At 40.7% G+C, this 21723-nt stretch overlaps 2 protein-coding genes across 2 annotated transcripts in view; both read right to left on the bottom strand.

Moving 5' to 3' along the window:
• The window catches only part of TLL2 (tolloid like 2), a gene marked incomplete at both ends in the record, with an annotated part of 128531 nt that extends 126199 nt beyond the window's left edge, over positions 1-2332 (bottom strand). The window contains one exon of the mRNA XM_082854393.1: positions 2143-2332. Within this exon, the coding sequence (XP_082710519.1) occupies positions 2143-2332 (190 nt within the window). The remainder of the gene's footprint in view (positions 1-2142) is intronic.
• A 4929-nt stretch (positions 2333-7261) lies between these two features.
• TM9SF3 (transmembrane 9 superfamily member 3) overlaps positions 7262-21723 on the bottom strand; it is a 74505-nt gene continuing 60043 nt past the window's right edge. Inside the window, exon 15 of the mRNA XM_082855027.1 lies at positions 7262-11408. Coding sequence (XP_082711153.1) covers positions 11341-11408 — 68 coding nt within the window. The 3' untranslated portion in view covers positions 7262-11340. The remainder of the gene's footprint in view (positions 11409-21723) is intronic.

The following is a 21723-nucleotide window of genomic DNA, read 5'->3' as shown; positions in this document are numbered from 1 at the left end:
GGTCACTCTTAGCATCAGCATGGATGAAGGAGAGGTCAAGGGGTTGGGAATATGGAGGATGGCTGCAGAGGATGAATGGAGCTGGCTGAAACCATACAGCTACTTTCCGGCCCTGCTGCCCATCCTGTCCAGTCTGTGAAGAGTCACAGAACACGCATGCCCTGGTTATCTAGCATTTTCTCCAAAATTACTGGAGAAAACTGAGGCCCCAACAGGCAAACCTGCTTTAGTGTTATTCCACAAGGCTGAGACCAGGAGCTGGAGAGCCCTCACAGACAGACCTATGCCTCTTTCACCGGGATTCTCAGGCCCTAGATCAGCACCCAGCATCACAGAGGTGTTCGATACATTCCCGAACACACTGATTGCTGCCCCAGCCCAGGCCCCAGCTGTCCACACTGCCTCCCAGAGGCCCAGTTCACATCCAGTAAAGTCCAGGACCTGACAGGTGCAGGTGATGGCTGATCACTTCGCCCTCATCCCAGTTTTGCAGCCCCAGTGCCCCTCATTTCAGGCAAGGGCACCATTCAGTGCTCCAGAGACTCTTCAACCTGGTCAGGACGGAGGTCCCATGAGGAACTGAGATACCTTAGTCAGGGCATACTACCTGCTGATACTCTCTCAAATTAGCCAGGAATCAACTCTGCCCTCCTTCCTAACTCAGAAGCCCCACAAGGTACAGTAATAGATGGCTATACTGGAGGAATCTTCCTGCAGCATAAGCCCAGGACCCTCAAACCTGGTATGATCCTCAACCTTCACAAGATTCTCAAGTCTCACACTCTCCTAGGTCCTCTGACCTCCCAGTAACCTGGTCTCCCCCAGACTTCACCCAGTTCTGACCTGCCCAACCCCCAGCCTAGACCACACTCGCTGCAGTAACAACACAAATAATTACAGTGTCATCACAATTATTCCATTTGCAGAGAATTTCTCCATAGGTTATCTGAGTCCTCCTACAATTACTGTCCCCAATTCAGATGAGGAAACTGAGGCTACTAGAGTTTTCCAGGGAGTGAGGGAACGGGGCCACACTGGCTCATGCACGGCACTTCCCTCATCAACCAGGAGAAAAGCACCCTGCCCTTCTGCAGATGGAGGCTGCGAGCTTCCCTTGGCCCGCTCATCTCTGCGGCCCGCCGAGTGAAGCGGCCGGACCCTGCCTAGAGATAAACACCAGGACCGGCGGCCCCTGGCCACCAGCCAGGAGCCGCTCGGCGGGCTTCTGAGACCGTCCGCTCTCGGGGGCGGTATCCCTCTGTCCCAGCTGGGAACTGTCCCAGACCCATCGGCTTTCTTTGGAACGTGCGCTTGGGCCCTTCTGGGGCTGACGCCTCAACTATTCCGGCTCGGAAGCTGCTCCCCTTGGGACACACAAGCCAGTTGGTGGTTAGTGGGAAGCGGGAGCTGCAGTGCCTGGGCCGCGAGGTGCGCCAGAAAGACCCCCGCGTCCTGGGGCGCGGCTTCCTGGCGGGATTAGAGCACCTGACGGCGTCCATCTCCGCCGGCCCAGGGAGACCCCCAGGCGCGACCACACTGAGGGGGCTACAGGGAAGTTTGCGGCAACTTGAGTCATACACATTCCCCCTCGGCTACCTCTTTCTTTTTGCCTGCTGTGAAGCTTTTCGCTTTTTATACTCTCTTCCCAAGAGTAACCACAAGATCTTGGGAAACTTTGCGTTAAACTTACAAATGCCATGAAATCGGAGCCAGCAACACCGTGTGAACCTGAGAACGCCGCGCCCAGCCCGGCTCCCGCTCCTCTGCTCCAGCCCAGCGCGACCGACGGTGGCCCGTGTTGACCACCTGGCTGTCAGGCGACTCCGGCGCCCGCCCCAGTCCTTGGGCGCCCTCTCCGCCTCGGGCACCCGCCCTTATTCGCTTTGGGAACGCTCCCGCGGCCGCCACCCTGTGCGCGCCGCAAACCAGGGGCCGGGACGTCCCAGTCGGAGTGTTATTTAAGCAGCCCCTCTGGGACATTGTTTTCCCGGGGAGCTCGAGGGATCTCGGGGGGGGGGGTTGGGGTGGGGAGGGGAGTGGAGTCCCGCCCCACGGACGGCTGAGCTGGCTTGCCCACCACCTCATTTGCATTTCAAAGACAAACTTCTGCCGGACATCCCCGGCGGCGGCGGCGGCACCTACCGGCTTTGCACGGGTCATGGTAATGCTCCAGCTGCTGCTCCGCGCTCTCCTCGCCTTCCAGCACCGAGTAGTCCCAGGTGGCGTCCGAGCGCTCCCCGAGCCCCCAGGCGTCGCGGGGCAGCGGCAGCAGCAGTAGCAGGAGAGGCAGCAGCAGTGGCACAAGGGCCCCGGGCGCAGTCACCCGGGGCATGATTGCGAGGGGCCGGCGAAGACCGAGGGAGTTGGGAGCACCGAAATCTGGGCCCTAGCGGGGGACGGTGCACAGGGTCGGCTCGGCGGCGACCCTGGAGAGGCGATTACGCGCGGCTGCCCGGCATGGCTCCGGTGTGGAACCAGCAGAGTGCGGCGTCCCGGTCCGCGTCGGCGCGCCCAGGCAGCAGCAGCCGCTCAGAGCTACTTGCCCGGCGGCCGAGGCTGAGGCGGCTGCGACCGTGGTAGTGGCGGCGGTGGTTGGAGCAGTGGCCGCTCCGCCCCTCTCCACCCGGGCTGGACCGCACAGACCTCGCCAGGGGCCCCGGGCAGCCAATCACTCGGGCGCCCGAGGCGAGGCCCCTCCTCTTCCCGGCACCTCCGCAACTTCGGAGGAAGGGGAGCGAGGTGAACAGGCTGAAGGCAGGGACCCTGGGCCAGCCGCGCTGCCCCAGAGCCAAGGGAGCCCTTCTCCGGGCGCCACCGCGCCTCCGGCCCCCCAAAACGCTGCTCCGGAAGATCAGGGCTGGACTTCCCGCCTTGTTGTATTCTGAAAACTCACTTTGCAACTCCCCGATGCACACGTGGGTCGAAGGCAGGCAGCAGTGGTTAGAGCTCTGAGCTCAGGGCCAGGAACCCGATGCGAGCGATCCCTGATACCAAACCACTATGTGCTTTTCGGACAATCGTTTCTCTGTAGGGATGAAGCGAATCTTCTCTCTGGTTGCTTTCGGAGCAGAAAATAGATAGATAGATGATAGATAGATAGATAGATAGATAGATAGATAGATAGATAGATAGATAGATAGATATAGATAGATAGGGGATTAAGCTCCTCTCAGCTTTCTCAAACTTCCCTCGTCCAGCTGTGAAGGGCGCCTGATTGCAGCGCCGACCTAGCCTAGCGCGTGGCTGGTGATTGGAGTGGCTTAGGGAAGGATGATTTAAAATGATGGACTTCCCCTCTTCGTGACCCCATCCTTTAGTAAAACAGTGTAAGATGCTTCAAACAGGCAAAAAGATTGACAAACAGCTGTACGTGCTATTTGTGTTAAACTACAGACATGTTTTATTAAATAAGCCACTCACCATTAACTTGATGAACAAAAACGACCAATTTCTTTAGTCTGGTTAATTTTGTGCCAATTAAAAACATATGCCCAAATAATTTAAGAGAATAATCAAGAGCTATTTGAAACCCCCTCCTACGTTGTACCTTAAATGTAAACTTTACCTTAAATGTAAAAATTGTCAGAACTGAGCCATTTCGATTTACAGACATAAAAAGTACTATTACAGAGAGACTTTTTTTTTTTTTTTTTTTGCGGTACGCGGGCCTCTCACTGTTGTGGCCTCTCCCGTTGCGGAGCACAGGCTCCGGACGCGCAGGCTCAGCGGCCATGGCTCACGGGCCCAGCCGCTCCACGGCATGTGGGATCTTCCCCGACCGGGGCATGAACCCGTGTCCCCTGCATCGGCAGGCAGACTCTCAACCACTGCGCCACCAGGGAAGCCCTACAGAGAGACTTTTCAAAGACCTTTCTATGCAAGCAAAATTGCCCCAGTCTTGAAGTAAAACACACCAATGTGCAGAGATTTTCAGCATCACTCCCAGTAGAATCTTTTTTCACTTAAACTGCAAGCAGAAAAAGTGGACTGAGCTTTCCTTTTAGATTTCTATATGGTTTCACAGCCACTAGTGACAAAAGAGCTGACAGGGAGCCCCAAGCTGGGCTTTACACAGAATTCCGAATTTCTTGCATTATGATCATCTGTCTTCTCATCTAGTAAGTAGGGTAACAAGTCCTTCAAACCAGTAGACTTAAAAGTTAACCACTAGAAGGGGGCTACTGGATATTTTGTCTTGGCCCTCAGAAATGCAAGTTGACCCTGCTTCATGCTAAGTCTTCATCAAATGGGCACATACAGGACGGAGCCAGATTGGGCAAGAACTGACAGACAGGAGGAAGTAATCTGGGGTGGGTGTGTGGGTGGAATGGATGTCACCAAATGGCAGGGAAGGCCAAGTGGCCATTAAATAGGTGTGGGAAGGGGTCAAACGTCATTTCTGCCTGAACACTAGGAGTCAAACCCAACGCCATAGGTCTCTGCATTCAACCCAGTGAAGGTCACCACCTGTCAGTAGAGAAGTCCACAAAGTCAACAGCTCAAAAGCCTAACAACCTTCTGTGACACTTCCAGGTCTCCAGATGGCACTAGGCAAACAGCCAACTGGCCTCCTCATTAGCAGGGAATTCCTCCAGAAAATAGACATTACAGGCAACCTCTTGGGCAAACACTGAGGTTGTGAGCTTTTGTTGCCTCTAATCCCCACCTCATGAGTAGCTGCCAGGCTTCTCACCAACACTTTGCCCAAATATTTTGAAGACAGTCATGCTCTGGGATGAGCAAATGGCAGTTTTATGTCAGAAGCCCTGTTTATATGCTATGTTAAAGGCTATCAAACAAATCAATGAACTATTTGAGTCACAGTACAGAAGTTAGGAACAATTGAAAGGGATGGTTAATATTTTTTTCTCAGTTCTATGGTTTCTGATTTCACTCACCATTTTTGTATTTTAAACTTTAATCGGGATTCAAATAACTTTTAAAATGTATTCTTTTAAATCCCACGAAAAAACTAGAGATAGATTTAGAATAAAAGGCTTTGTGACCTAAAGCCACTCAACTCAGTTCCATTATCACATTCATAATTATTTGTGGGTTTCCTCCTCCACAGCTCATGGTCCTGTGGAAACCTGAATGTCATTACAAGCTTCCCCCCATTTTAGTCAGATGTCTGTCCTCCACTCAACTCGTTCCAGCTCTACCCCTATGCCCTGAGTGATGCAGCTCTCTTGCAGCAGCTCTTAAATGCCTCCACATCTACCAAGTTTTATCCTCCTTACCTACTCCACAGAGGCCACTTTCTCCTCCTTGTGCCTGTCCAGGTTACTATACACCACCTTCTCCAAGGCAGGGAGCAGAACCTCCAGGGCAAAGCGGGCACTCTCATTTGCTGGTTCATTTCTTAGTTTACATTAACTGACCACTGAGAGGTACTTTGAGTTTTAAAAATATTTAATACTGTTACAATTTTTAGCAGCTGTTGAAAACCTTCTGTGGCTCCTCTGAAACCTCTACCCAAGCCCGTGAGGGTGGCACATCAGGTCCTCCATCCACCACCAGGCCGTCCTTCCACATGGATTCCAGCCTTGGCTCTTGCCACCTCCGTCTCTCCACTCCTGTTGCATTAAACACCTTGCAGTCATCCTAACAGGGCCTTGCTGCTTCACACCTCCATGTCTTTGCCGGGGACAACTTCATAACCACACAGCCTGCATCTTCATGCCACCATTACTGCAGCTACCACACCTATGACATTTACCTATTTATGTCTATCCTACCCTTCTGGGTCTCTAGCCTGCAGCGGACCTGTCTGACCAACTCCAACTTGGAAAGTGCCTTCCATGTCTTACTCTCTAGACCCTCTCTTCCCTTCAGTGACCTCCAAGGTTAAGCCCCATAATCTTAGTGGCTTAGATTGAGCCACTAAGAACTGCAACATTGGCCAGTTTAAATGACTGACATCAAGTTCTCCCTACAACCATGTCCTCCATTTTTAAAATTTGAAACTCCTATCACTTTAAGCATGCAACACTTTGAAAATAACTTTAAAAACGTTTGTAGACTACATTACCACCGTTGACTCCATGTGTCCCAATGCAAGCTTATTCCCTCCCCCTTTTCTAATGTTAAACTGTAGATTAGCTATTTAATAAAAGTTCTCACTTTGAAATCCAGAAGGTGGTTGTATAGCAGATTCCTTTATACTCCTAGTTTTCCAATCAGACAAAAAAGTGTTCACTAAAGAGATCAAAAGTAACTCAAATTTGCACCAATATAACTATTTGGCTAACAGGAATTGCCAAGTATAATATGTGTCAACTGAGTCTGGTAATAAAATCAAGGGGAGAAAAGAACCAAGGAGGTTGACAATAATTTAAGTAACTAGTTAAAACCGAAGAAGAAAAAAAAGTACAAATAGACCTGGAGAAACTAACCACTAATTTTGATGTAGTACAATAAAAATAATCCCTTCTGTTGGTATAGAACACTCATTTCTGATATGATCTCTATGACAATATTTCCAATATTATCTCCTCCATAGGCTGGAGAGGTGACATCCCCATTTTACAGTTACACCAGTCAAGACAATAGGACCCTAATTTTGATTACTTCTGGGCTAAAAATAAGAAACTCTTTAGCTGCTCTATACCTATAAAATGTAGCTGTCTACCCTATCAGCTTCACAGGATAGTTGTGAGAAAACATATGTGAAACTGTTGTGAAACAGTAATAAGTACTAGACAAATGCAATGCATTACCAATCAGAAGAATGACAGGCATAGGGGTAGTGGGGTTTGAATGCAGGAGTCAGAGTTTGTATATAAAGAAAGTCAAAGGAATGATAATAAAAATCATTTCTTAAAAAGACAAACCTTGTTCATTGTGCCATTCTTTCCATTTTCTGTACTTTTTTTTCCTTCAAAATATAAAGCTGGGGAAAAAACCAAATCTCAAATTTTAAATCCTTTGTTTCAGGGGTCAGCCCACTATGGCCCACCGGCTGTTTTTGTTGTTTTATTGGAACACAGCCATGCTCATTAGTTGATGTACTTTCTCCCATGGCTGTTGTGCTACAATGGTAGAGCAGTTGTTACGGAGACTGTACGACTCTCAAAGCCTCAAATATTTCCTATTGGGCTCTTTACAGAAAGTTTGCTGACCCCTGCTTTATTTAATTGTGGAAAGCTATTAGTAATCTCTTCATATGCGTGCCAATAATAATAGGTTATCCCTTATGCTTGGTTCACCTGTTTCAAAAAGGAAAGAAATAAAGCATCCAAGGGAAGAACATTTGACTTTTTATTACTTTTTAAAAATCCAACTTCAGTTAGATTAACAGACGAGATTAGAACTTCAAATGTGATACATTATACTGCACTGGATTTCTATTACTAAAAAGCCAGTTGGAATATGGCCTACACAAATCACGGGTGGGTACAAAAATGGAAGTAATCATTGAGCATTAACTGTTTCCTTTCAACTCTGTCACCGATTGTCTGTACTCTGTGGGGATTTATAGATTCACGTTTGACACAGTTGAAAATCCCAAGTGGGACTGCTTTTCCAAAGATACTCTGTTGTCCTTCAAATAGAATGCCATGTTATTTCCTCCCTGCCTAAGCTCTTACTTGTAATGTTTATAACTTTCAAATGACCTAAACTGATGAATTACAGTTAACACACAGAATGCTGCTTTACCAGTCAATTATTAGCAAGACTCGTTCACCAGTACTTCAAGGTAAACATTCTTCACAACAGTTTATTTCCATCTCCTAATACAGTGAAACAAGAACTTATAACTTTAAGTGAAACTTAAAACTTTACGCTTGTCTTTGCACAATTCTGCCTACAGTTCCAAAGAGAATGTCAAATTAGACGGCTTTTAGAAAATGCTCATAGGAGAGAACAAGAGTTATTCCTCATAATGAATTTAAATTTTATAAAATTTCTGCAGCTATATGTTAACTTTCTGAACTACCCTACCTCTAAATCTAGTCTATTTCTATACACACTTCCAAACAATCTTTATAAATTTTCACTTCTCTGATCTCGATTGCTAAAATATAGCTTCATAAGTATGCAATTTTTATGAAGATATAAAACATTAATGAATACTTGTGTTCTCATATGTCACTACCCCTATTTATTACGTGTTCCAATAAATCAACAGAATGAAGCACTAAGACACGCTGAAATCTAAACTTAAAACCCAGATGGAACTGCAGTGTATAGATTACAAACAGGCTTTTCTTTCCCAGAATTCATATACAGAAGCCCTTCGGTATATAGCTTTTCCTGAACAAATGACATTAATACATTTTTTTCTTTTTTACATTTGTAAAAATTCAGGAAATCTTAAAATAATATTTATTTGCAAGACGTTTGGCATAAGGTGATCAATAAACATTTAGGAAACAAAAGCTCTATCGAAATGAATACAATTTGTGGATAAACCCTGAATAAGTGGCTTTTGGAAGAACTGGAATTTGCAGCAGCCGCCTTTAGAAAGAGGGCCATCCACTCGCAATGGAAAACACTCAAGCATACCGTTCACTAGGTTCAGAAATCACCACAATATAATGAATTCTAAGGGCGTGGGGCTCAATTTATGGGCAAACTCAGCACAATCTACGAGCCCAACATGATATACTAAAGAATGCTTTACCACCCTTCCAGCCATTACATTTCCACCTTATCCTACTCTTGTACTAGGATATATGTATTAACAATGTCACTTACTAATGTACCTAAATTTCAGGAGAAGCGTGCTTACGGATACAAATCCCCAGTTTTTGAGAGTGTTCAAAGCATCAGCTGATAAGATGAGCAAATGTTAACAAATGAAAGACAACTAGCATTTATGGAGTGGAAAAGCCCTACCCTTTAATTAACTTAAATAACATATTTTACCATTCTACAACTGAGAGCTAGGGAGCTAAACTATTTGTGGATTACATCTTCTTCAAGAGACACACACACACACCCAGCCCCTCTAGGAAGCCATAAACCAAAACCTATATTTTTAAAGGACTTTTCAAGGTGACTTATACTCATTTTAATGGAGCTCTTAATGTATGTGGAAATTAGAAAATTATTTTTCAGTGAAGATTCCAAAGGACTTTAAATACAGATCAATTTAGTAAAAGAATTGGTGTACCTGAAAGCAGCTAAACCACTCATTCTTTAAAACCCCTACACCTTACTTGCAAGATTCATGAGAAAGAAATTTCATTTTATTAAGACAAAAGCTTGCCACCCAATTTACAATCTATCAGACTCTATGTTCTTATAAGTACTTTATACGTAGTTTAAAATTTACATAATATAAACCATTAAGTACTGACTTTTAGTTCCTTTTAAGATCTTAAAGGAAGGTGTGAGAAGAAAGAGAAAATGGAGGAACCAGTAGATTACACTTAATATTTTGGTTTGAAGAAGAGGATTTACCTACAGCTTTTGATCAAATTTCTGTTTGTTCATGTCAGCCATACTTAAGTAGTAAGAAATCAAATTTTTCACCCTTTATAGTCCTTACATGCTACATTATAGGATGCAGTCTCTTAATTTATAGAAACATATTTTGTAATGAAAACACCTTACGTAACTCTGAATGGCATGAGTTTCACATTAAGGTTTAAATTACAGCTGTTTTGAGTCTTTCTAAAAATACCAATATACAGTATTGTTTTAGGTGGTCATTTGCATAGCAAACTATTAAACTAGAAACTCAATGGTTCTAGGAAAACTTCACATTATGGATCGTTCCAGAAAGATGTATTCAAAATTAAAATCACTTCTCTTAGAAAACTATAACCTTTATTTGCTCATCCCCTAGTAAGCTAACCACTTTTACCCATCCCCACTTTACATGGTACACCAACCTGAACAGATTTTGTGCCACAATTTCATTCAAAGGGCTTCTCATTCACTTTGTGACTGTACTGGATAATCTAGATGTACGCAAGTTTGGGGATTTTAAAGTAATTGTCCCCTGTATTAGAAAAGCATGGTTTATAGTATAGTAAAAAATTTGCATTCAGTAATTGCCTTTTGAAAAAGATATCTGCAAATTGCAAACACATGTATTTTCACAAAACAATTTGGTCAGGAAGTTTTATTTTAACATTCTAAAGCAGTAACGCTTTAGATGTTACTTAAGTGCCCCAGACAGGATTAACAAAATTAAATGTTTCTAAATTACAAATTTAGCTCCGGTAGGAGTCTCAGGAAAAAAACAAATAATCCCCCCTCCCAAAAGAAGTATGAACACACACATTTTGAAGAAACCCCAATGTTTCATGCAGTGGTAGGCAAGATGTAAAAAGCCACCCAAATTCACACATTTCTACACCAATCATATCAGAAAAAAGTACTCCGTAGTCAACCTGTACATCCAAATGCATTTGGGAATCTACACCTACGTTACATTATTTAATGTTATATACATTTATTACCCACCCCCCTTGTTTTTAATAATTTCTTATGTAAAACCTTCATTCAAACCCCAAAAAGATGTAAGACTAACTTGGGGGGAGGGGGCAGATAATCACTTTAGACATTCAGTTAAAATGTAGTTTATCTAAATCACAAAATGTTTAATAAAAACAAATATCTCCTCCATTTAATACTTTGCTTTCTAACTGTACAGTAAATTGCATTGTAGAGAGTACACCTCTATCTTCAGACTGTATCTTCTTTGGATGGAATTAAGATGTAATTGGATAGCTTTAAGATAAATAAATGGGAAGTTGGTCCAACTAAGATGACAGCAGATATATTACACGCAGGATTTAATATTTTTAAATTCTCTCTGTAAAAAAAAAAAAAAAGGATGCAGTTGAATTGGAAAAAAAAAAAAAGGCAGGTCAAAAAAGAACCCAGGTTCAATATATAAAAATGTCCCACAATAAGTTGACGATGGCAGTAAAAATAAGAAAAAATTAATCTTTCTGGAACATCATTTTTCAATAACATAGAAACACTAGTGCCAGGAAGATTTCTATTCATGTAATTTTAGCATCCAAGTTTCCCTCTATTTATTTTATTGGAACAAATGCTTTAAATAAACTATTTGTCCTCTTCACTGAAGAGAGCTGGTCTATTTCATCTTTAATGAGCTAGTTTTTGGGAAGATTAGCCATGTACTGTAGTAATGCCTACTGCATAAAATCCAAGCATTTGCTGTGAACAGTTGGAGAAAGCAGTCAGTTAAGAACCTAGGATCAATGGAAATAGATGTTACTTTAAGCCATCCACAAAAGAGAGACCCACAAAGTACCCAGTGTTAAAGCCCAAATCTCTTCTTGCGCTTTTTTTGCTGTGCAAGTTCCACCCCTGTGAAAGAGAAATTGATCCGAAGTTCCAGGTTTTCTTGGGTCTTTAGTCAATTTTCACATTAGTATAGATTTTTCGGACAAAGGCACTTGTTCCCATGTAACCAATTGCTCCTGTAAAGATAAAATAAGATGTTTTGAAACAAATACATATAGAGCAGTATCCATCATTTACAAACACTAAATGCTCTCTGCTCTGTAAAGGTATTATTTTTCCAAGATAACATCTTTTGTTAGTATTCTCTCTGAACTTATTAAAATAGTATCATTTGTTCTGCAAATCACCTGTTACTGTAATACACCAAGTTTGACCTGATGTTTTTATAATTAAATATCAATTAATACATGAAATTATGAACTATATGAATTAAAATAATCTCTTATAAAGAATAATTTCAGAATGACAAAAATTTGTTAAATGAAAAAAACATGTTTTTTTAAAATTTAAGCATAGATTATTCTAGGTCATTAAAACAATATTAACATGTTCCCCAAACCATATGATACCTTATGGATAATTCAGTAAGAAGTGACTGGGGATTCTCTCAGGGAAGGACTGAGAACCACGACCAAGTGCCATTTGAAGCTCTAGAGAGGAGGCTTCTTTTTTTTTTTTTTGCAGCACGCGGGCCTCTCACTGTTGTGGCCTCTCCCGTTGCGGAGCACAGGCTCTGGACAAGCAGGCCCAGTGGCCATGGCTCACAGGCCCAGCCGCTCCGCGGCACGTGGGATCTTCCCGGATCAGGGCACGAACCCGTGTCCCCTGCATCGGCAGGTGGACTCTCAACCACTGAGCCACCAGGGAAGCCCTGAGGCTTCTTTTTTTTATGTTTAAATTGTAGAGGCTATGTGATTGGTAGAGAGGCAGGCATTTGAGGGCATGCATAAGAGAGACAGGTAAGTAGATCACGAGTTTTTGAATAATTAGCTTCAAATGGGACCCAAAACACCAGAGAACACGGGTGTTTTTGTCTGTTTTGTTAATTAAGTTTCTGCCTCCTGGGCCTAAGAAAGTACTTGGCACATGATAAGATACTCAATAAATATTTGTTGAATGAATGAATGAACTGTATAGTTCTTTAGAGCAAGTAGTAAGGGATCTTTAAAATAAGACAGTTGGTCATTCACATCATAGAGAAGATTCTCCACTGGATTTAGGAATTTACCATCTAAGCCCATTATTCAAAGTCTAAAAGTATATCTTCCATGAGTTAACGATACATACATATATACCTAATTGTCCACCTTTGAACTGACTTTTATTTGCCCAACTGGTGTATGCAAGGAAAAAATAAGTCTCTTCTGCCTTTACGTATGTAAACTGTACCTCACAGGAACCAAATGGCTGATAAAAGGAAGTTTCTCCTTAGAGAAGTATCCCAGCTAATAAATATAAAAGGAACAACAGAACGAGAATATTATAACCACTAATGACTTATTTGAGCTAGGCAATAATTATCAATGGCTGCTAACCTCACAGAGACAACCAGACATTAAGGGCCTCCTTATGAAAGTTCACAAACCACCTGCTAAGTATTCTTGGACAAGTATTAATATTCTTGAGTATGATTAAGTCTGTAGCTGTAACTACCACTTTACAGAAAATATGGGGGGGAAGAAGTACATAGAGAAGCATTAAATAACACCTTAGGGATATAATCAGCAAAATCCAGAGTGTAAAAAACTCTACAGGAATTAAAACAAACCAACCCAAACCCAAGTTTCTTAAATAATTGCAAGGGAAGAGAGAGCAAACTGGATCTTGATGCAAACTAACTGTATTAAAAGAGAAATGAGGATGTGTGGGGCAAATTTGAACACTAAGTGAGCATATTGATAAATTATACTTATATATTGAATATATACTGAAATAATTTTATATATTATATAACTGCATTCATCCATATTATAGTTATATAATAATTATAGTATATAAACACTGCACATTTTATACACACACACATACACACACACACTGAAATATTTACAGCTGAAATAACATGAGGTCCAAGATTCATGTCAGAAAATAAGTGGGGTAAGGTGGGACTATAAATAAGACAAGATTGGCTACCAGTTGATAATTACTGATGTGTTAGGTGTGTTAGGTACATGGCGACTCACTACATATATATCACTGTTCCTCTTTTTGTATATATTTGAAATTCCCCATTATTAAATATTGAAAATATTTTTAAAAACCCACCCAAACAAAGCAAACCTATTTTTGCAATGAATAGACATTTATTTTTTAATATGAAATAATTATACTACACTTGAAAATAGTGATAATTCACTTTGAAATAATTATACACAAGTCCTTACAAGGTAAGAGAAAATACCATTCAATTTTATAAAAATAAATCTGAATTCTTATAAAAATATCTATAAAATTTTAAGTAGAATCAAAAATTTAACTGGCATAATACAACACTAGTCCAATAACCAAATCCAGTTTTCCAGACTTACAAAACCTTGTTCCATTTTGAGCAGAGGTACGCTTAAAAGCAAAACAGTGTCAACCTAGAGTATCATTTTTCCTAATCTTATGAGTATCTCAAGAATAAGCTTATAAAAATATGGCTTTATAAAAGGAAGATATTGAATATGCACTCTAGAAAAGTAAATGTCTTGGGAATAATACACTTTAAAACTTAATTTCCTTAAAACTAAAATGCTATGCTCAAAATATAAAGTCTACAACAATATCTAATTATTTCCCACCTTATAATTATTTATTTTTCCTACATTAAAAAAAATCTAATATTTTTCTTTCAATTACTGACTGAAAAAGCATTTTTAGCAACATAACCTGATGCGTATGTATAACTTTTGTATTATGACATTTTAATCATTTCAACTGTGAAATGTTTCCCCTCCCCCCAAAACACCAATTAACACTGAAGGCATACAAACCCTTTAAAGAATAAATGTTGGGACATTGCCAGAACAGCAGGGAACTGTAAATGTGCCAAGACTGTTAGGCAGTAAGATGAAATTTCAACAGGAAATGCGTTCAAAAACTTTAGCTAACTTAATTCCATTTTCTTTGTAAATGTCAAGATATTACCTCTCCAGGTCTTCCTTAAATCATATTATAGAAAGATTCAAGAAAAAAGTAACCTTCTGCATAATCCCATGACTCCATACCTCATTGATTGCTGGTGACAATCAAGAAAGATTTCAGAGGAGGAACCAAGATGGCGGAGTAGAAGGACGTGCTCACTCCCTCTTGTGAGAACACCAGAATCACAACTAGCTGCTGGACAATCATCGACAGGAAGACACTGGAACTCACCAAAAAAGATACCCCACGTCCAAGGACAAAGGAGAAGCCACAGTGAGACGGTAGGAGGGGTGCAATCACAGTAAAATCAAGTCCCATAACTGCTGGGTGGGTGACTCACAGACTGGAGAACACTTATACCACAGAAGTCCACCTGCTGGAGTGAAGGTTCTGAGCCCCACATCAGGCTTCTCAACCTGGGGGTCCGGCAATGGTAGGCGGAATTCCTAGAGAATCAGACTGCGAAGCCTAGTGGGATTTGACAGCAGGACTTCCAACAGGACTGGGGGAAACAGAGACTCCACTCTTGGAGGGCACACACAAAGTACTGTGTGCACTGGGACCCAGGGGTAGGAGCAGTGACCCCAGGGGAGACTGAACCAGACCTACTTGCTAGTGTTGGAGGGTCTCCTGCAGAGGCGGTGGGTGGCTGTGGCTCACTGTGGGGAAAAGGAAACTGGCAGCAGAAGTTCTGGGAAGTGCTCCTTGGCGTGAGCCCTCCCAGAGTCTGTCATTAGCTCCACCAAAGAGCCCAGGTAGGTCCCAGTGCTGGGCTGCCTCAGGCCAAACAACCAACAGGGAGGGAACCCAGCCCCGCCCATCAACAGTCAAGCGGATTAAAGTTTTACTGAGCTCTGCCCACCAGAGCAACAGTCAGCTCTACCCATCACCAGTCCCTCCCAACAGGAAACTTACACAAACCTCTTAGATACCCTCATCCACCAGAAGGCAGACAGCAGAAGCAAGAAGAACTACAATCCTGCAGCCTGTGGAACAAAAACCACATTCACAGACAGACAAGATGAAAAGGCAGAGGGCTATGTACCAGATGAAGGAACAAGATAAAACCCCAGAAAAACAACTAAATGAAATGGAGACAGGCAACCTTCCAGAAAAAGAATTCAGAATAATGATAGTGAAGATGATCCAGGACCTTGGAAAAAGAATGGAGGCAAAGATCGAGAAGATGCAAGAAATGTTAACAAAGACCTAGAAGAATTAAAGAACAAACAAACAGAGATGAACAATACAATAACTGAAACGAAAACTACACTAGAAGGAATCAACAGCAGAATAACTGAGGCAGAAGAATGGATAAGTGACCTGGAACACAGAATGGTGGGATTCACTGCTGTGGAACAGAATAAAGAAAAAAGGATGAAAAGAAATGAAGACAGCCTAAGAGACCTCTGGGACAACATTAAACACAATAACATTCGCATTACAGGGGTCCCAGAAGGAGAAGAGAGAAAGGAAGGACCAGAGAAAATATTTGAAGAGACTATAGTTGAAAATTCCCTAACATGGCAAAGAAAATAGCCACCCAAGTCCAGGAAGCGCAGAGAGTCCCATACAGGATAAACCCAAGCAGAAACATGCCAAGACACACAGTAATCAAACTGACAAAAATTAAAGACAAAGAAAAATTACTGAAAGCAACAAGGGAAAAATGACAAATAAAATACAAGGGAACTCCCATAAGGTTAACAGCTGATTTCTCAGCAGAAACTCTACAAGCCAGAAGGGAGTGGCATGATATACTTAAAGTGATGAAAGGGAAGAACCTACAACCAAGATGACTCTACCAGGCAGGATCTCATTCAGATTTGCTGGAGAAATCAAAAGTTTTACAGACAAGCATAAAAAAAAAAAAAAATGTTTTACAGACAAGCAAAAGCTAAGAGAATTCAGCACCACCAAACCAGCTCTACAACAAATGCTAAAGGAACTTCTCTAAGTGGGAAACACAAGAGAAGAAAAGGAACTACAAAAAACAAACCCAAAACAATTAAGAAAATGGTCACAGGAACATACATATTGATTAAACGTGAATGGGTTAAATGCTCCCACCAAAAGACACGGGCTTGCTGAATGGATACAAAAACAAGACCCAGGGCTTCCCTGGTGGCGCAGTGGTTGAGAGTCTCCCTGCTGATGCAGGGGACGCGGGTTCGTGCCCCGGTTCGGGAAGATCCCACATGCCACGGAGCGGCTGGGCCTGTGAGCCATGGCTGCTGAGCCTGCGTGTCCGGAGCCTGCGCTCCGCAGCAGAAGAGGCCACAACAGTGAGAGGCCCGCGTACCACAAAAAAAACCAAAAAACAAGACCCATATATATGCTGTCTACAAGAGACCCACTTCAGACCTAGGGACACATACAGACTGAAAGTGAGGGGATGGAAAAAGATATTCCATGCAAAAGGAAATGAAAAAAGGCTGGAGTAGCAATATTCATATGAGATAAAATAGACTTTAAAATAAAGAGTGTTATAAGAGACAAGGAAGGACACTACATAATGATCAAGGGATCAATCCAAGAAGAAGATATAACAATTATAAATATATATGCACCCAACATAGGAGCACCTCAATACATACGGCAACTGCTAACAGCTCTAAAATAGGAAATTAACATTAACACAATAATACTGGGGGACTTTAACACCTCACTTACACCAATGGACAGATCATCCAAAGTGAAAATAAATAAGGAAACAGAAGCTTTAAATGACACAATAGACCAGATAGATTTAATTGATATTTATAGGACATTCCATCCAAAAACAGCAGATTACACTTTCTTCTCAAGTGCGCACGGAACACTCTCCAGGACAGATCACATCTTGGATCACAAATCAAGCCTCAGTAAATTTAAGAAAATTGAAATCATATCAAGCATCTTTTCTGACCACAACTCTATGAGATTAGAAATGAATTACAGGGAAAAAAACGTAAAAAACACAAACACATGGAGGCTAAACAATACGTTACTAAATAACCAAGAGATCACTGAAGAAATCAAAGAGGAAATCAAAAAATACCTAGAGACAAATGACAATGAAAACACGATGATCCAAAACCTATGGGATGCAGCAAAAGCAGTTCTAAGAGGGAAGTTGATAGCTATACAAGCCTACCTCAAGAAACAGGAAAAATCTCAAATAAACAATCTAACCTTACACCTAAAGGAACCAGAGAAAGAAGAACAAACAAAACCCAAAGTTAGTAGAAGGAAAGAAATCATAAAGATAAGAGCAGAAATAAATGAAATAGAAAAAAAGAAAACAATAGCAAAGATCAATAAAACTAAAGGCTGGTTCTTTGAGAAGATAAACAAAATTGATAAACCATTAGCCAGACTCATCAAGAAAAAGAGGGAGAGGACTCAAATCAGTAAAATTAGAAATAAAAAAGGAGAAGTTATGACACTGCAGAAATACAAAGCATTCTAAGAGACTACTACAACAAACTCTATGCCAATAAAATGGACAACCTGGAAGAAACGGACAAATTCTTAGAGGGGTATAACCTTCCAAGACTGAACCAGGAAGAAATAGAAAATATGAACAGACCAATCACAAGTAATGAAATTGAAACTGTTATTAAAAATCTTCCAACAAACAAAAGTCCAGGACCAGATGGCTTCACAGGTGAATTCTATCAAACATTTAGAGAAGAGCTAACACCCATCCTTCTCGAACTCTTCCAAAAAATTGCAGAGGAAGGAACACACCCAAACTCATTCTAATGAGGCCACCATCACCCTGATACCAAAACCAGACAAAGATACTACAAAAAAAGAAAATTACAGACCAATATCACTGATGAATATAGATGCAAAAATCCTCAACAAAATACTAGCAAACAGAATCCAACCACAAATTAAAAGGATCATACACCATGATCAAGTGGGATTTATCCCAGGGATGCAAGGATTCTTCAATATATGCAAATCAATCAATGTAATACACCATATTAACAAATTGAAGAATAAAAACCATATGATCATCTCAATAGATGCAGAAAAAGCTTTTGACAAAATTCAACACCCATTTATGATAAAAACTCTCCAGAAAGTGGGCAGAGAGGCAACCTACCTCAACATAATAAAGGCCATATACGACAAACCCACAGCAAACATCATTCTCAATGGTGAAAAACTGAAACCATTTCCTCTAAGATCAGGAACAAGACAAGGAAGTCCACTCTCACCACTATTATTCAACACAGTTTTGGAAGTCCTAGCCATGGCAATCAGAGAAGAAAAAGAAATTAAAGGAATCCAAATCAGAAAAGAAGAAGTAAAACTGTCACTGTCTGCAGATGACATGATAATATACATAGAGAATCCTAAAAATGCTACCAGAAAACTACTAGAGCTAATCAATGAATTTGGTAAAGTTGCAGGATACAAAATTAATGCACAGAAATCTCTTGCATTCCTATACACTAGTGATGAAAAATGTGAAATAGAAATTAAGGAAACACTCCCATTTACCATTGCAACAAAAAGAATAAAATACCTAGGAATAAACCTACCTAGGGAGACAAAAGACCTGTATGCAGAAAACTATAAGACACTGATGAAAGAAATTAAAGATGATACCAACAGATGGAGAGATATACTTACCATGTTCTTGGAATGGAAGAATCAATACTGTGAAAATTACTATACTACCCAAAGCAATCTACAGATTCAATGCAATCCCTAACAAATTACCAATGGTATTTTTTACGGAACTAGAACAAAAATTCTTGAAATTTGTATGGAGACACAAAAGACCCTGAATAGCCAAAGCAGTCTTGAGGGGAAAAAAACGGAGCTGGAGGAATCAGACTCCCTGCTTCAGACTACACTACAAAGCTACAGTAATCAAGACAATATGGTACTGGCACAAAAACAGAAACATAGATCAATGGAACAAGGGAGAAAGCCCAGAGATAAACCCACGCACCTATGGTAAACTAATCTATGACAAAGGAGGCAAGGATATAAATGGAGAAAAGACAGTCTCTTCAATAAGTGGTGCTGGGAAAACTGGACAGCTACATGTAAAAGAATGAAATTAGAACACTCCCTAACACCATACACAAAAATAAACTCAAAATGGATTCGAGACCTAAATGTAAGACCAGCCATTATAAAATTCTTAGAGGAAAACATAGGAAGAACACTCTTTGACATAAATCAGAGCAAGATCTTTTTTGATTCACCTCCTAGAGTAATGGAAATAAAAACAAAAATAAACAAATGGGACCTAAAGAAATTTAAAAGCTTTTGTACAGCAAAGGAAACCATAAACAAGACGAAAAGAGAACCCTCAGAATGGGAAAAATATTTGCAAACGAATCAACGGACAAAGGATTAATCTCCAAAATATATAAACAGCTCAATTAGCTCAATATTAAGGAAACAAACAACCCAATCCAAAAATGGGAGAAGACCGAAATAGACATTTCTCCAAAGAAGGCATACAGATGGCCAAGAAGCACATGAAAAGCTGCTCAACATCACCAATTATTAGCGAAATGCAAATCAAAACTACAATGAGGTATCACCTCACACCAGTTAGAATAGGCATCATCAGAAAATCTACAAACAACAAATGCTGGAGAGGGTGTGGAGAAAAGGGAACCCTCTTGCAATGGTGGTGGGAATGTAAATTGATACAGCCACTATGGAGAACAGTATGGAGGTTCCTTAGAAACTAAAAATAGAATTACCATATTATCCAGCAATCCCACTACTGGGCATACACCCAGAGAAAACCATAATTCAAAAAGTCACATGCACCTCAATGTTCATTGCAGCACTATTTACAATAGCCAGGTCATGGAAGCAACCTAAATGCCCATCGACAGATGCATAGATAAAGAGGTTGTGGTACATATATACAATGGAGTATTACTCAGCCATAAAAAGGAACCAAACTGAGTCATTTGTGGAGACGTGGATGGATCTAGAGACTGTCATACAGAGTGAAGTCAGAAAGAGAAAAACTTATATCGTATATTAATGCACATATGTGGAATCTAGAAAAATGGGACAGATGAACCAGTGTGTAGGGCAAAAGTTGAGACATGGATGTAGAGAACAAATGTATGGACACCAAGGGGGGAAAGGCGCAGGGGGGTGGGGATGGTAGTGTGCTGAATTGGGCTATTGGGATTGACATGTATACACTGATGTGTATAAAATTGATGACTAATAAGAACCTGCTGTATAAAAAAATAAATTAAATTAGAAAATTAAAAAAAAACAAAAGATCTCATTAAATAACGAGGAGTTCGGGGAACAATATTCTGAAGGAAGGATGGCCAATAATACTAAACGAAATTTTTGATTGCCAAGGGATACACAGGATGTTCGCATATAACACAAATCCAGACTTAGCTTTCAGTTCCTATTCAACTTTCTCTCAAATTTGGTTAACTAATTATCACAAGGAAAGGTTATCACAGCGGCTATAAATAAAATGTGTAACTATAATATAGAGAACTGTCTTCCCTTATAGCTGGTGAAATTACTTTTACTACTTTACAGTCAGTGTCATTTGTTTATGTGTGTACACAGTGGTGACATACATGGTATATACGAACAGATTTTTTTTTTTTTAACTTTTATTTTATATTGGAGTATAGTTGATTTACAATGTTGTGCTAGTTTCAGTAGTACAGCAAAGTGATTTCGTTATACATATACATATATCTATTCTTTTGCAGATTCTTTTCCCATAAAGGTTATTACAGAGTATTGAGTAGAGTTCCCTGTGCTATATACAGTAGGTCCTTGTTGATTATTTTATATCTAGTAGTGTGTATATGTTAATCCCAACCTGCTAATTTATCCCTCCCCTCCATCTCTTTCCCCTTTGGTAATCGTAAGTTTGTTTTCTAAATCTGTGAGTCTGTTTCTGTTTTGTAAATAAGTTCATTTGTATCATTTTTTAGATTCCACATGTAAGTGATATTATATGATATTTTTCTTTCTCTGTCTGACTTACTTCACCTTGTATGATAATCTCTAGGTCCATCCATGTTGCTGCAAAAGGCATTATTTCACTCTTTTTTATGGCTGAGTATAGATTCTTTTTTTTTAATTATCATGTAATATTATATTAGTTTAAGGTGGACATCATGATTTATGTATGTATTGCAAAATGATCACTCAATAAATTTAGTTAACATCCATTACCTTACATAGTTTCCAAGGTTTTTTTCTTGTGATAAGAACTTTTAAGACCACTCTCTTAACAGCTTACAAATGTAAAACACAATATTCTTAAATCTAATCACCTTACTGTACATTACATCCCCAGAAGTTATTCATCTTATAATTGGAAGTTTGGACCTTTTGACCACCTTC

Source organism: Leucopleurus acutus, assembly GCF_964270905.1.
Source record: "Leucopleurus acutus genome assembly, chromosome: 14".
Classification (NCBI taxonomy): Eukaryota; Metazoa; Chordata; class Mammalia; order Artiodactyla; family Delphinidae; genus Leucopleurus; species Leucopleurus acutus.
The sequence above is the reverse complement of the archived record's forward strand: the minus strand, read 5'-3'. Positions and strand labels throughout refer to the sequence as shown.